The sequence below is a fragment of the Microtus oregoni genome, unplaced genomic scaffold (assembly GCF_018167655.1).
Source record: "Microtus oregoni isolate MIOR12 unplaced genomic scaffold, Mior012 000006F_ref0000085, whole genome shotgun sequence".
Classification (NCBI taxonomy): Eukaryota; Metazoa; Chordata; class Mammalia; order Rodentia; family Cricetidae; genus Microtus; species Microtus oregoni.
Genome location: NW_024543065.1, coordinates 38,662,263 through 38,678,756, shown reverse-complemented (window position 1 = coordinate 38,678,756; position 16,494 = coordinate 38,662,263). Strand labels below are relative to the sequence as shown.

Here is a 16,494-nt window from a genome sequence, read left to right as displayed (position 1 = left end):
GAGCCTTTTCCTATCCTAGACTGATTGTGGTCTAGTGTGAGGTCAATGCAGGTAAGTACAGTTGTTGTTAGGTTTTGATTATAACAGCTGTTGTAGAGAGCTGCGGGCTGCGTTTTTGCCACCCAGCTCCCGGCCGCCTGGCTAGCTTATGCCCCGAAATAATTACACGGAAACTGTATTCTTTTAAACACTGCTTAGCCCATTAGTTCTATCCTCTTAATGGCTAATTCTCACATCTTGCCTAACCCATATTTAGTAATCTGTGTAGCACCAGTCTTACCGGGAAAGATTCAGCATGTCTGACCTGATGGCTTGCTTCATCGTGTCTGCCCTGGAGAGGAGTGGCATGGCGTCTGCCTCACTTCCTTTTCCTCCCAGCATTCTGTTCTGTTTACACCACCCACCTTTGTTCTAACATATCAGGCCAAGCAGTTTCTCTATTAATTAACTAATGACCTTCCTCTATCAAACAGCTGTATGGAATTTAGAGAATGGCATGTCTAAGTCCTTCCTCTTTCTTTTCTTACTCCCTTTCCTCCTCTTCTTCCTCAGTGTTCCCAGACCCACAGACTTTTGTAGGGCTGGTACCAAATACCTTCCTTATTTTTTTGTATATGGGACAGTAAGAATCTCTGCATTCACCATTGCAGTTTTATAAAATTTTATATTTTATCTAAAAAGCTCTTTTAACATGAGTCACAGAAGCCTATCTTGTTTCTGAATAAAAAAAAAAAAAAAGCAAGACCACCATCTAGTGGTACTGAGAGCAGTTCAGCACAGGATGAATTCATCTCTGGGCTGTTAGCAATGGGGTGACAATTGACTTCTTGGGACACTTATTTATTTTCAAAATCCAAGTTCCTGTAGTATCTCTCCGCAAGGCAAAATTGCAGTATTTGGTTTTGGCTTCTCATGTTTGTGTTAGCGATGGACGGTGGCATCTGAATTTAACCTACTATCGTTTGTGTATGTAGGTAGTAACACAGGAGTCTGGTAGTCACATAGAGGTTAGGCTGCCTGTCTTTTATCTGAAGGGTTCTGAACTCACTGTCAGGTCAGATACAGGGGTGCAGCCTCCTCCTAGATCCAGATCTGCTCTAGGCTGGCAGCGAGCATGAGGGGAGGCTGTGCAGACCGGGTCCAGGGCAACCTGACAGCTGGAGCTGGGTGGAAGGTGGCCTGAGAAGGAGTGGGAGGAACTGCTCAGTAGGGCGGAGACACTCAACCGGAAGAACGGTTGGGAGGTTGTTGCAGGTAAGGACAGTGTAGGAGTAGGGATGGAGAAGTGGGATGAGTTAGAGAAGTGACGTAAACGGAAGCTGGGCAACCCAGGGACAGAGCTTGGAGAAGTGGACTGGAGCGGTAAAGCCAGAAGTGCCCAGTGCCTATTCCCTGTCATTGCTCCAGTGGAGAACCGCGTGGTGCAGACCTAGGTGCGGAGGAGTCGGCGGGTGTTGCGGGGACGCGAAAACTCCCAGGAGCCGCAGTCGCCGCAGTCGCCGCGGGGCGGCCTGGGAAAGTCAGCAGCGCCGTGGCGGGAACCGCAGCCCGGCGGCCCTGGAACCTCCCAGGTCAGAGGAGCTGCGGGGCTGGGACCCAGGAGGGAAGGGACCAGGGGTGCCAGCTGTTTCTCACAAAAAAAAAAAAAAAAAAAACTGGCTCTGAAATTCTGCTGTGGTGTCTTCCCTTGTCGATAAATTTCAGGTAATATGACCTCTACCAACCTTGATATTTTTTTCATTGATCTGTTCGCTAAAATAGTCGCATAAAAATGACCTACTAAAGTATTTGAATTTATGTGTTGATGTTTGCAAACTCGGTTCTCTTTGCTGTGGCGGGCAGGGCAAAGCTCTTCAAATTTACATTCATCCACGCCCACTTTCGTGTTACACCACTAGCTATTCAAGAGACTAGCACATAGACCTAGGGATTTTTGCATTCCCAGAGATCTTTTATATATAGTCATGAAATGAACGCTAGCAAATTTAATTGAATCCGAAAGTATATTTTTTTTTGCGAGCTCCATAGGTATGGTTGTAAACATTAACGTTAAAACTAAACTTTTATCAGTCATTAAATTTTTTATGACACGTATGTACTATGTGATGTAAATAGAGCATTTTGAAAAGTGTCATTGACAGGCTTGGTGGCAAACATCTTTAATTCCACCACTGGGGAGACAGAGTCAGGTGGAACTCAGTGAATTTGAGACCACCCTGGACTGCCTAATAAGTTCCAGGATAGCCAGAGCTTCATAGTGAGATCCCGTTGTTTTTTGTTTTTTCTCAAAAAGAGAAACAAAAGAAAAGTGTATTTTTGTGTCGAATTCTCAATGTACAAGCTAGAACCTGGAAAAGTACAGTATGCTTTAGGCTAACAGGTCACTGTATTTTCAGTTAGAAAGGGCATTTTATAAGCCACATAATAGTGGTGGCACACTCTTTTAATCCAAGCACTTGGGAGGCAGACTGGGGTGGATCTGGTAGTTCCTTGCCAGCCTGGCCTACAGAGTGAGTTTAAGGACAGCTGGATCTACAGAGAAACCCTGTCTCAGGTGGGAAAAAAGTAAAAAGAAATTAAGTGATATTATAATATAAGATACAATAGGCAGCATCTTTTGAATAATTACAATAACTCTCGTCTACATCAGAAAAAATGACTAGAGTAGTCTTTTCTCTCCTTGGTCAAAGAACTCTGTCCATAGACACATTACCAAACTGTAATTTCTTGATTCTTGTGTTTACTGTGTTTGAGTCCTCAATTCTTTGTGTTGTTCTGTCTGGATCAGTGAGCCTTGCACATGAGAAATAGATTCTTCATAAAGCGTCTGCTTTTCTAATACATGTTAGAGATCAGGCTGGACTGGAACTTACAGAGTTCCAACCACCTCTGTTTCCCCAGTTCTAAGAATAAAGGTGTGCACCCACACAGCCATTCAAACTGTTGTATTTTATTCTGTGGTCTGTTGACAGTCCGCGATGTGACTGTGGACTTCTCCCAGAAGGAGGGACAATGCCTGGACTCTGCTCAGAGGGCTTTGTACAGAGACTGGATGTTGCAGAACTGCAGCAGTCTGGTTTCTGGGCATGAGAGTAGTTTGCTTGCAGTCTCCCTTGCTCCTCGTAGGGTTTTTTGGTAAATTACTCTGCAAGTGTGTGTCCCTTTGAGAGGTGTAAGGCTTTTATCATATTGGGTCTATGATACATTCAGAACATCAGTAGTGTATGATAGTCTCATACCAGTCATTCAGTTCCATTTCTTCCCCTGAGATTTAACTAAGTTCTGATTGGAAGTGGCATTCAAGTTATGATAAGCGAAAATGCTTTCTCAAAATTTTCAGTATTCTAACATTGCATGACAATTTGGAAATCACTTGTATAATCCTGTAATTAGCTTTCTCTTTATCTACTGAGTACAACACTTCGTTAGAAAAGCACAGAGACTGGATGTTACAGAATTGCAGTGATCTGGTTTCTGTGGGTGAGACTGCATTGCTTGCAGACTCCCTTGCTCCTCCTCAGGGTGTTTTGGCAAATTACCCTGCACATGTGTGACCCTTTGAAAGATCTAAGGCTTCTATCAAATTGGGGCTATGGTAAATTCAGAATGTCACTAGTATATAACATTCTTGTTCCAATAATTCAGTGTTGTTTCTGAACCCGAGTTTTTACTGAGCTGTTATTGGAAGTGGCATTCAAGTTACACGAACTGAAAACACTTTCTAAATATTTTCAGCATGCTGACATTGATGACAATTGGGGAATCACTTGTATAATCCTGTATTTAGTTTTCTCCTCATCCACTGAGCACAGTACTGTGTTAGAAATCCAGGTGCTTCCTGAAGAGTCTCTTTCTCATGTGCAGGGTCAACTGATCACCCAGATCTGCTCACTGTGCTGCAGAACAAAGAGGCCTGGAAGATGGAGAGGGAGGAGACAGTAGCTAAGGATGCAGGTATGGTGGAGATCTTGGAGAAGGAGTGGCAAGGGGTTCAAGTGAATGTGGTAGAGACATGATTTCATGTGGTATCCTATTATAATTTTGAGAACAGGTTCTACAGACGATTGATACTCGAAGGCAGATAACGTTTTATTTGACTATGCATTGTGAGTGATGCTGTTCTTATTCATTCTTATTCATATATCTCTTATCTCATCACACCATATTAATTGGTTTTAATTTCTATGATTTTAGTATATTATAAAGTGATCAAATTAATTCCTCTAGTTTTATTTATTGTTTTCAGAGCTTTTGATATTCTAGCACATTCTCTACCTTTTAGTGTTGATGTCACCATTTCTGAAAATAATACCAGCACTCAGCACTCCAACCCTGAGAATGAGCATGCAGCACGTAAACCCTCTCTTTCTGAGTAACAGCCAAATCTGCCACGCAGAGCTCTGTGCAGGCTGGAAACATCTCTGTGTATGGCGTCAGGAATCTACCATGCTCTCCTACCTGTGCAAGCCTAGTATACCTGATCCCGCTGGGAGTGCCAAGCCACAGGCATGGTCTCAGCCACTTTTCTCCCAGCCCTGAGTGGACACAAACACCTTGGCCCACAAATGCCATTCAAATGCTCCATAGCCAAAGTTCGTGCTGGCATCATGGCCCAGGAAGCTGCACTTCAAAACCACAAAGCTTCCTCCCCCTCATGGCCGAACTAGGAAATCATTTCCCAAAGAAGCCATACCTCTGCCTGCCTCTAGCAAACAGAGCCCACCCAAGAAAATGCCACTACCAAAGCACTGTGTCTAGGATTTCTTTTTATATTTCTCAGGTTTTACATGGATTTAATCCAGCACATTGGCACACCACTTGTTGGAGGGATCCACTCGTTATTTTCAGTCTCCCAGCTAGCTTACCCCAAAATAATCACACAGAAATTATATTGATTAAAACACTGCTTGGCCCATTAGCTCTAGCATCTTATTGGCTAACTCTTACATCTTAATTTAACCCATTTCTATTAATCTGTATATCACCACGAGGTTGTGGCATATCTGTCTCTGGCGGCGGCCCCATGGCATCTCTCTCCTCCGCCTTCCTTCTGCCAACATTCCATTTAGTTTTACCTGCCTAGCTCTGTTCCCCTATAGCTCTGCTATAGACCCAGAGCAGTTCCTTTATTCATTAACCAATAAAAGCAACACATAGGCAGAAGGACCTCCCACACCAAAGACTAGATAGTCATAGTTACTTTTCTCACATGAGTTGACCAAACTATTTCTAATACAAGATTTAGACTCCTTAGGATAGGATAGTTATTGAAATATTTAGCATATGTTTCTTGCTTGATATTGTTTATGCTGGTTGTAATTCTAATTTTTATACTTGATATTTGTTCTTTTTGTACGTAGTTTTATATTAGGCTTAGAACTCTCTTATTTAGACAAAATGTGGTGCTATTGTGGGAACTCCTTTAGCCAATGGGCTTTAAGATACCAGCCTAGTTGGGCATGGTCTCTTATACTATAAATGCAGTCGTAAAGCTTGCGTGCCCTCTCTCCTGGCTGTTGGATTCGGTTCCTGTTCCCTGTCCATGCAAAGGACTGTGATCAGTGAGTCTACCCCTAAATAAATAACTCCGTATTATACTTAATTCTGAGTTAGTGTGGGTTTACTTTTTAGCGTCCCTCTATAGCAAAGGGTCTGTAAGAGAGCAGCAGGTACTCTGAAGTATTGAGCCATCTCTCTAGCCACTTATTAAGTTTAATTATGTGATTAGGCATAATAGAAAACATTAAAAATTTTTATCTATGTCGTCCAAAAACTTAACTTTACACGCACCTTATTATTTCTTAATAATCTTTTCTTCCATTCTTATATGTTTGAATTCCTAAACTTAAAAGTACAACTTACTCAGGCTATATGTTTTGAGGCATGAACATTTGGTATTGGATAACCATATGGTGTACTCTTCTCTGGGGGAGACTATTTCTCCAGCTCTCAGAATTCCTTAGTGCTTGACTAGGGTTGAGGCCTAGTGAGCTTTCTCTTCCCATGATAGCATGTCTCTTGGTGTTGTCCTTGTTCTGCTCCTGTTTAGGCAGCCCTTTGTAAGATTTGAAGCATGTAGCTTCTCTAACATTTCTAGGAGATACAATGGCAAACCAAATACCCTGTTCTTCTGGCTCTTGAAATGTTCCCATCTGACTTGCTTAGTGATCTCTGACCCTGAGGCGAAGGAGTTGTGTTGTTTATGTGTAAGAAGGGACTGAGCATCACAACTCTGCATTTTGACTGATTGTGGTTTTCTGTAATAATCTCCATGTGTTCCAAAAAGAACTTTGCTTGATGAGATATGAGCTACATTTATTTGTGGGAATAAGGAAAATATTTAGAGTGCAGTTAGGGATTCTGCTGATTTAATGAAGTAGTGATTGAAGGTTCTTCTCCAAGATCCCTAATTTCACTAACCCTAGGCAACTGGCTAGTTTTCCAGTACCAGGCATGGTTTCCCTCTTGTTGAGAAGGTCTTAAGTCCAATTAGAAGCTGCTGATTACCATCTTGGTATGTGTGTCACTCTTGCACCCCTAGAGTGCAGATCATTCTTTGGTTCAAAGGAGTCGTGAAGGGGTAGGACTGTTGTTTGGTTCCCTACCTTGGAAGCTTTCATGTTTTCTTCTGTTATCATGAAACGCATCCCCAGAAAGATGCTTTTAAGTTCTGATCCATCTCAAGTTCTCTGGCTTCAATGTCTGAAGTACATGGCTGCTTCAATAATTGAGACTCACCTTCTACCTCTGGGAGGCAATCATGGGGAACAGCAATGGCCTATAATGTTTAGGGAGTCTCTTGGACAGCTGTGACCAACAACTTCAGAGCAGGATTCTCATGCCTTGTGTGGGTGGTTTTCTTTGAAATTATCAGACCAGATGGGAAATTTTTATTTACATTATAAATATATGTGCATTCATAGACGTATGTGTATTGTAGGCATTTTTCCTTAGATGGATTATATTCAAGGAATAGATGAATGGATTCCTTATGATGTTTAGACATCCTTACCCTCTGTCTTCAGTGTTTATGTCTGTCCCTTCTCCATAATTAAATCCCCTCCTGTTTTTCCATTTTTCCCTTCAGATCACTTGTTCTGTGTTATTCCCTTTTCTATCACTCCCCCACACCCCACAGAGCTGTCTTTTTACTTTTCTGGTTCCTGCAGTCACTCCAGGTTGTGGACTCAGATCTGACGATATGGAGCTAGGAACTTCCTATGAGAGAGAACATGCAATGTCTATCTCTCTGGGTCTGGGTTACTTCACTCAATATGGTCTTTTCTATGTCCATCCATTTAGCTGCAAACTTAATAATTTCAGTTTTTATGGGTGAATAATATTTCATAGTATATATGAATCACATTATCCATTTTTCAGTTGAAGGATGTTTAGGTTATTTACTTTTTGTAGCTATTGTGAGTAGAGCAGCAATGAATATGGCTGAACAGGTATATGTAAAATAGGATGCTGCGACCCTTGAGTTCATGAAGGAATGGAACAGCTGGGTCATAATTCATTTAACTTAAGGATTTATTTTTTTTAATTGAGTGTTCTCTTTGTTGATTCTGAGAGTGGCTAGATATTTTGTTGATAGCATTTTGATTCTCTATGCTTTTGTTTTTGATGTTGTTGCTGGTTGGATTATTGATAGTATTCCTCTTTCTTCTCTGTGAGAATTAGTGCTTCTCTATCTTGCCCATGGGTGATTACTTCTCAGTTTTCCTGTATTTATCTATTCTTCAAGTAAAACTTATTATTTCTCTTGTTTAGATAATTCCTCTGATTTTCCTGTATATATTTTGCCTTTGACATAGTGTCTGCTGTCCTCTTTTGTTGAAATGAAAAACATTGTTGAATGTTTTGGTTTATAATTATCTTGAACTGCACTTCCATCTTTATCAAAAATTAATATAGAATTTTTCTGGATGAAACAACATGGTTGACAGTGAATTTTTTTTTCTCCAGGCGTTAAATGTCATTCCATGTTCTTCTGGCTTTGGGAGACTGACCAGACACCTGGTGTATTCTGTTGCTTGAGTCTTTTCATGAGGTTTGAAATTGTTCTTCAAGCTTTCCGTATTAACTTTTGCTTTTGCTTTGTGACCCCTTATATAAAAGGGCAGCAAGCCATCTATTCATTGCTCTTGAAAGAGAAACTCAAAGAAGAGAAACAGAAAGAAATGGCTGATTCTCCAGTAAACTCCCAGGTCAGTGGTCATGTCCACTCTTTTTTCTAGAAATGTTATATGTTTAGATATTCCAAGCCTTTAATTTTTTGCTTCTGGTAATTTTTTAAAATTTATTATAAAAAATGTTCAAACAAAAAACAACAAAATCACACACTAAAATTAACCAAGCCTAAAGACTATAAAACTCTATGAACTTTTATACAGTTAGAGTAGTCATTGGGAATAGAAGTTCTGCAGCCTCACAAGGAATTTTATATTTTTTACTATCAAATATATTTTTTGAACATGCCTACTACAAAAAAAATGTAACAAAATCAGAACTAGAAAATCATTTAGCTTTATATCCTTTTTCATAAATGGTTCATTACCTGCATGCAATCCTACCTCTGTTGTGGGAGGTCCTTCCGCTCCTCCAGCCAATAGCCGCTGAGATACCAGCCCATTGGGTCATGGTCTCTCTCCCTTTAAAAAAGGGGGCCACTTCCCTTCTCGCTCTCTCTTACTTCCTGCTCTGCTTCCGGCTACTAGACTCCCTTCCTGATTGCGCAGAGGGCTGTTGTCTGGGACGGTGATCTGTAAGTTTTTTCCCCTTTAAATAAATAACCATTCTATTAATCATAATTCTAAACTGGTGTGGGATTGTTTTTGACTTACATCTTCACCTTCCTCTGGCGCCCAACGTGGGGCTCGAACCCATGACCCTGAGATTAAGAGTTTCATGCTCTACCAACTGAGCTAGCCGGGTTTCTTACCCATTTAAAGTTTGAGAATAGGTTGAGATCGTTTCAGCCCCAAGACCTCTAATCATTCGCTTTACCGGATAAAACTGTGTTCTGCGCCAGGCACTCGCATTCCACGCAGCCCGTGTTGTTATTTCGGGGTATAAGCTAGCCAAGCGGCCAGGAGCCGGGCTGTGGGAAGAGGCCCGCAGCTCTTACTACATACCTCAACCCTGGTTTTTAAACATTTCTTGTTCTCTTTTCTCCATATTCTGCTGTACCCACTTGTATGTTGTTTCCTATATGCACATGTTGTTAGTAGATTGTTGGAGCCCGTGTGGCTCCAACACAGATAACTCTTTTCCCTAACTGGACTGATACAGAGTCGTGAGGAATAATCAGACACAGCTTACACGGTTATCACGAAAGGGCATCTCAGGCTTCTTCCTCCTGAAGATCTCCCCGTGTTTATTATCCAAACAGCTTATATACCATCACATAAATTGAACGGGAAAATACATTACTGTCTCATAGGTTACCAGGTGAATGGTCTTTTGTCACATCCGCATCTACCTATCTGCTGAGCATGCTAGCTGTCAAGTAGGCCTGAATTAGCATCTCTATAAAATATCCTCCAAATTACAATGGAAGGAGCGCCAAACATCCTTACCTTTGTTAGGCAGTCAGCTTGTCTGCAGAGCTATATGACCCCCTCGGATGGGGCCTATGGCTTTTTCACCTGGCTGCCACACTATACCGAAATATGGGCCTACAGTAGATTCAACACATGAGAGAAAATGTAGTTTCTTCTTTCTGCTACTGTGTGACCTCACATTTGCATGTTTTCAGTCCTTCCACTTTCATGCAAACATTTATTACATATTTCTCTTCAGCTTTATAATATTCCATTTTATATATACCATTTTCATCATCAGTTCCTTTGTTGATAGATAATTAGGTCATTCCGATAATTTGCTGTGGTTAATAATGTAGCAATGAACATGGGGTATACATATCTCATATTGGGGAATGGAGTTTCATTTATGTTCCCAGGAGTGACATTGCTGGGTCATACGTTAGTTCTATCTTCAATATTTTAGTATTCGCTAAACTGACTATAACAATGGCTATATTAATTTACACACCCCCTCATATACCAACAGTTAATGATGGTTCTTTCCACATCTTCTTGAACATTTGGTGTCAGGTTAGTTGATGACAGCCATTCTCAGCCTAGGGTAAGGCAGTATTTCAAAGTAGTGTTAGTTTGGGTTTCCATAAGGATGTTTTAGGGATCCTGAAGACTTAAAATATTTATTGGCCATTTGTGTTTCTGTCTTTACAAAATGTCTCTTCACTTCATTTGCCCATTTTTTTGATTGGCAGTTTTATTTCCTTGGTATTTAATTTATGTAATTCTCAATAAATCCTAGGTATGAGCCCCTATCAAAAATGTTGCTGGTACAGACTCATTCCCACTCAATACCGCATAAATTTTAAGAAGAACACACTGAGGTTTACAAAATCCAGGCACAATAGCTCGAATTTCTTTTGAGCCAATGTTCTATGCTATATTTTATTTGCAAAACACTGAAAAGTGACTATAATTCTCACAGAATTTGATTATCTTCATTGTCTCACAGGGAATCTATGTCACTTCTGAAGGCATCTTCACTTACTCCACTCACATGTACATGCTTAGCTGCAACTAAAACACTGTTTCATGTGTTTTTATACTTACCTCAATTTTTATAACTCTTGGGAGTGAAATATTCTCCAGAACTTTAGAAATTGTTATATGTCTAAGTTGCTTTACGTCTATTTTTTTTAATTTTACATTATATCCAATGTGACTGATGTAGATTTTCCTGTGTGCTTGTTGGTGGATCGAATATTCTTAAAATAGTAATCATATCGACTTGATTTCACATGTTAGTGTTCAAATTGACAGGATACAGTGCTGTTACACTCATTGTTATTTTGGAAAAACCAAAATTCTTTGCCTATAAAGCCAATCATGAAATTCTGCCTTCATATCTACTGTCAGGGACCAGCCATGACAAAAATACAGGGACTAGGAATACAAGTATAGAGCACGAAAATAATAAAACAGAAAAACATAGAATAGTATCGGGAGAGAGTTCCAGTGAATACTGAATTCTCCCACATTTAATTTCCAATTGTTTAAAATGCCCCGCCCCCAAGAAGAGGGTGTAAGATTTAAAAAACTGCACTAACATGATAAAAGGAAACAGACCAGTTGAAGATTGTGGGCTACATTCTGTTGCTAGAACAAAACGGGTCAGCTCACACCCTAGACCAAAACATTCTGTAGGCAAACCACTCCCTGGGTAGAATTCAGTGTTATTTCCTTAAGGGAATTGGAAATTTAGTTGAACCCTTAGATTTTTGTTTGAAGTAGAAACATATCTCTTCTCTGTTCCTAAAATACAAGGTCTGGCTATTAGCCACACTTGTCAATCATCTTGGGGGAGTAGAACTCTCTGATCTAAGTCTAGGTGGGACCTTTGTTTGTGATAGAAACACAATAACCTTGAAGGAATAGAGGTAAGCTCCAACTGTCTGACCTTTTGTCCAGGTGGAAATACATTTTTGGGCTTCCACAATCTACTCCTGTCTCCTTAATGGAATGGCATTGAACTTAGACATTAAAGATACGAACCGAGCATGTTAGAATAGACTCCTTTTAAGATCCAAGAATGCATAGAATTTATTCAGTGTCAGTATTTTAGCATGATCTACAGATACAGCATTTGTTTTTTGCTTTTGTTTGGGGGGGGGGTTGGGGAGGGTTTTTGTTTGGTTGATTTTGGGTTTTTCGAGACAGTCTCTCTATTTAGCTTTGGAGCCTGTCCTAGAACTCACTCCGTATACTAGGCTGGCCTCAAACTCACAGAGATCCGCCTGCTTCTGCCTCCCAAGGATGAGATTAAAGCTGTGCACCACAACCACCTGGCTTCAGAGATAGTATTTAAAGCACATCACCTCATCATAAATCTTCCTTCAGGGGCATGTATGCTGTGATCCTTTGATATAAACACAGCATCCTTAACAGATAGATAATCATGTCCAGACCTTAACTGTCTGTTCTTTTGTGTATATGCTTGTGAGAGTTTTGGGTCAATCTGCTTTCACAGTGTTAGAAAACTTATTATACAATGTGACCACATTAGAAATCTTGTTTTTTTTTTTTCTCTCTCTCTCTCTTTTTCCTCTTTAACTGTTTTTGCTTATCTACATCCCTAATCTCCTTAAGTCTCTTTATGTTCAGAAAAGCACTCTGCCAGGATCACATGGTCAAACTGTACTTTTTTGTTTCAGGGTCTGTTGACATTCAGGGATGTGACTGTAGACTTCCTTCAGGAAGAGTGGGAATGCCTGGACTCTGCTCAGAGGGCTTTGTACATTGATGTGATGTTGGAGAATTACAACAACCTGCTCTCAGTGGGTGAGATCATTGTGCTTCTAGAATTTTTATCTCATCTTAGGTATGTACTGACTTCATAGGTTATAAACTCTATTAAGATACCATGGAAACAACAGGAGACAATTGAAAGATTGGTAGGAGAAAAGAACTTTTTCATGGAACTTACTTTTTTTTCTATTCTCCATGTTAGAGTTACCATGTACCCCTTATTTTGGTTCCACAATGCATTCAGAACTTAATATCGTATAAAATTTCACTCATATCTTAAAGCTCCATGTCTGCCAAACCACATATTATTTTGTTTTTGAGAAAAAAAATCAAGATATGCAAACTGACAATTCTCCCTAAATATGTTAAAGATTCTGACAGGAAATAGCAATGGAAATTATTCCCAGATTCGTCTACTTTGTGTTCTGTTCCTTCCTGTACTGCGTAGATGTGTTAAACATCTGTATTCTTTCTAAAAATTCTAGCATGGGTCATGGGCTGCGTCACAGAACATGAGGATTATTGTATGCAAGATAGGCATGGTTACCTGTCCGGAAGAAATGAGATTGCTCTGGAATGTGGAGAGGAGAGAGTAGCCACAACAAGGAAAGTCTAGTGAATGAGCAGGACGAGAGTGATGACTTCCCATGAAAAAGAGAGCAAGACCTGAGAATGCTTTGGCTATATTTGCTTCCAATTCCTGACCATTGATCTGATTATATTGTCCTTGTCTCAACATGCATCCTGCCTGTTGTAACTGTTAGAAGGTGTTGTGCCTATTGCAACTGAATTATGCTGACAGTACTTGTAGGAAATCTAATTTTATTTGACTATGCTGACATCAGATTGGAATAATTTTACAAACTAAGTCTAATGTGAGTTCATGAAGTAGGATTATTCTCTAGTTGCCTTCCTTATATGCATATCTGCATATTACATCCTTCATTTTCATGCCAGTGGAGAATATACAGGCACCATTCTGGGAAATATTCTCAGTAGTCAGTGCACAGAGTGGAGCTGAGAATAACCCTATGAGGAAAGTTAAGAAACACAGCAGTGTATGGAGCTCAGATGATGGAGGATAGACATAGATCTAGAAACTCTGATATCTGGTGGAATACTGTTTTTGCATCCATTACTCTTGTAGATTCTAATGCCTTGTTGTAGAAATAAAGAAAATAAACCCTTTGATGCTTTTAAGTAAGACTTTGATCTTTAAAGGAATTGTGTCTTCTTAACCATCCTCCTCATTGCCTGTCACTTAGTAAGTACAAGCACTGTGAACCTGGGATTTGATTAAACTCTGCTTCTTCAATTTCTGAACACGGAGACATGTGTTCTAAATATAATCAGCCATTTGAGCTCCATCCCAAAGCTAATTACTGGTTCTTCAATTACATAATCCATCTTGTGCCGTTAGACATTTTTAGTAATGATGAGATACCTATTATATCACAGACCCTTGAAGACTGTCAGTCTGTTTTTGTGAGAATATATAAAATTACAGTGAAAGAAAAAAATATCTAAATAGTTCGTGGTTGACTTATCTTAAAAGACAACTTAGAGACACAGTCTTTTATCAAATGTTTGATTTTTGCACAAGCCCTATTAATATGACCTTACTCATTTTCAGAAAACTATTACGTATGTGATCCTGTCCATCAACATATGAAGACTGAAAAAGAGTCTTATCAGTGTAATAAGCTTGACGACATGCTTCATGACCCCACCACATGTGCACTTTATAGAACATGTGATGCTACAGAAAACTCTAATAACTACAGGTGCAGTAATCACAGGGATGACTCTATTGACTCATCAAACCCAGATAGACATGACAGCATGCACACTGGAGAAGAACCTTGCAAATCAAGAGACTGTGAGAAATCTTTAAATTTGTGTCCCAACATTAATAAAGATCAGAGACTCTACACTGCAAAGAAAGAGCACAGGCAGGAAGAATGTGGTGACACTTTTGGTTCTAGAAACAGTCTTTTCCAACAAGCGGTCTACATTGTAGAGAAACCACACCAATGTGGGAAATGCAAAAAATCTTTCGGTACTGCCTCAAGTCTCACTGTACATCAGAGAATTCATAATGGAAATAAGCCCTACAAATGCAACTTTTGTGGCAAATCCTATAACCATTGTGCAAATCTTAGAATACATCAAAGACTTCATACTGGAGAGAAACCTTACAAATGCAAAGAATGTGGAAAGTCATTTCGACAGTCTGCAGCTCTTAAAAGCCATCTGGAAATACATACTGGAGAGAAGCCTTATAAATGTAAGGAATGCAGCAAATCCTTTGCCCACCATTCCAGTTTCAGGAGACATCAGAAAATCCATACTGGAGAGAAGCCTTACAAATGCAACAAGTGTGACAGGGCATTTACACACTGTGGATCACTTAGATGGCATCAGAAAATTCATTCTTTAGAGACATTTTACAAATGTAAAGAATGTGGTAAGTCCTTTCTTGAATTATCACAGCTTAAAAGGCATCACAGAATCCATACTGGTGAAAGGCCTTACAAGTGTGAGGTCTGTGACAAATCCTTTACTGTGAACTCACATCTTAAAAGACATCAAAGAATTCATACTGGGGAGAAACCTTACAAATGTAGGGAATGTGACAAATCTTTTACTACATGCTCATATCTTAGAGAACATAAGAAAATTCATACTGGGGAGAAACCTTACAAATGTAGGGAATGTGACAAAGCTTTTACTACATGCTCATATCTTAGAGAACATCAGAAAATTCATACTGGGGAGAAACCTTCCAAATGTGGAGAATGTGACATGTCTGTAACTCAGGGGTTTGCTCATAGAGAACATCTAACAATTCATACTAGGGAGAAGCCTTACAGATGTGGAGAATGTGACAAATCCTTCACCCAGCATTCACATCTTAGTACACATCAGAGAGTTCACACTGGAGAGAGACCTTACAGTTGTAAGGAATGTGACAAATCATTTACTAGGTATTCCTACCTCAGAGCACATCAGAAAATTCATACTGGACAGAAACCTTACAAATGTAAGGAATGTGAGAAATCCTTTACAGACAACTCACAGCTTAGAAGACATCAGACTGTTCACACTGGAGGGAAAGCTTACAGTTGTAAGGAATGTGACAAATCCTTTACCCGTAGTTTAAACCTTAGAATACATCAGAGAATCCACACTGGAGAGAGACCTTACAGTTGCAAGGAATGTGAGAAATCTTTTACTACCTGTTCATTTCTTAGAGAACATCAGAAATTTCATACTGGAGAGAAGCCTTACAAATGCAAAGTCTGTGAGATATCCTTTAATCAGATAGTGCATCTTAGAACACATCAGAGAGTTCATACTGGAGAGAGACCTTACAAATGCAAAGACTGTGATATGTCCTTTAAACAGGTAGGGCATCTTAAAACACATCAGAGGATTCATTCTGGAGAGAGACCTTACAGTTGTCAGGAATGTAACAAATCTTTTACTAGGTGTTCCTACCTCAGAGCACATCAGAAAATTCATACTGGAGAGAAACTTCACAAATGCAAAGACTGTGACATGGCCTATATCTATGTTTCAAATCTTAGAAGACATCAGAGAGTTCACACTGGTGAGAAACATACTATTATAAATGATGTCACATAATATTGTTTTAAGTATTCTCTACTTATAAATCCCAACAGTATACATAACAGAAGCATAAAGATAAGAAACTTGCAAAAGTCTCGAAAGGTACTTTAAATGTTAGAAAATATCATGGAGTTTATATTAAAATAAAATTCTGTTCTAGGAGCTTTGTGGATTTTTATTTAATGTGTATGGGTCTTTTGTCTGCAACTCTTTCTGTGCACTACATGTTTGTCTGGTTCCTGTGAATGCCAAAAGAAGGCATAGGATTCCTTGAAACTGGATTTCTAGACAGTTGGGAACTATTGTAAGTGTGTTAGGAATTGAACCCTGGTTCTCTGGAAGAGTAACCAGTGCTCTTACCCACTAAGCCATGTCTCCAGCTCCTAGGAAAGCTGTAATAAAATCACTTATCTTGGCAGGGCAGTGGTGGTAGCACATGCTTTTAATCCCAGCACTGCGGAGGCAGAGGCAGGTGGATACATGTGAGTTTGAGGCCATCCTGGTCTACACAGCT

The 16,494-nt window shown here is 39.7% G+C and overlaps 1 protein-coding gene across 4 annotated transcripts; it reads left to right on the top strand.

Moving 5' to 3' along the window:
- Positions 1–1,337: 1,337 nt before the first annotated feature.
- LOC121449245 (zinc finger protein 54-like) lies at positions 1,338–16,128 on the top strand. 4 transcript variants are annotated; one of them, XM_041653544.1, is made up of 5 exons: positions 1,338–1,571; positions 3,865–3,954; positions 8,122–8,210; positions 12,254–12,380; positions 13,981–16,128. In XM_041653544.1, the coding sequence occupies exons 2-5, from the start codon at positions 3,921–3,923 to the stop codon at positions 15,993–15,995; spliced, it is 2,265 nt and encodes a 754-aa protein (XP_041509478.1). In that variant the 5' UTR covers positions 1,338–1,571; positions 3,865–3,920; the 3' UTR covers positions 15,996–16,128. The 4 variants fall into 4 exon arrangements, with proteins under 4 accessions (XP_041509478.1, XP_041509481.1, XP_041509480.1 ...); XM_041653546.1 differs by having other exon boundaries at positions 1,375–1,433; XM_041653545.1 differs by having other exon boundaries at positions 1,567–1,704.
- The last annotated feature ends 366 nt before the right edge of the window (positions 16,129–16,494 follow it).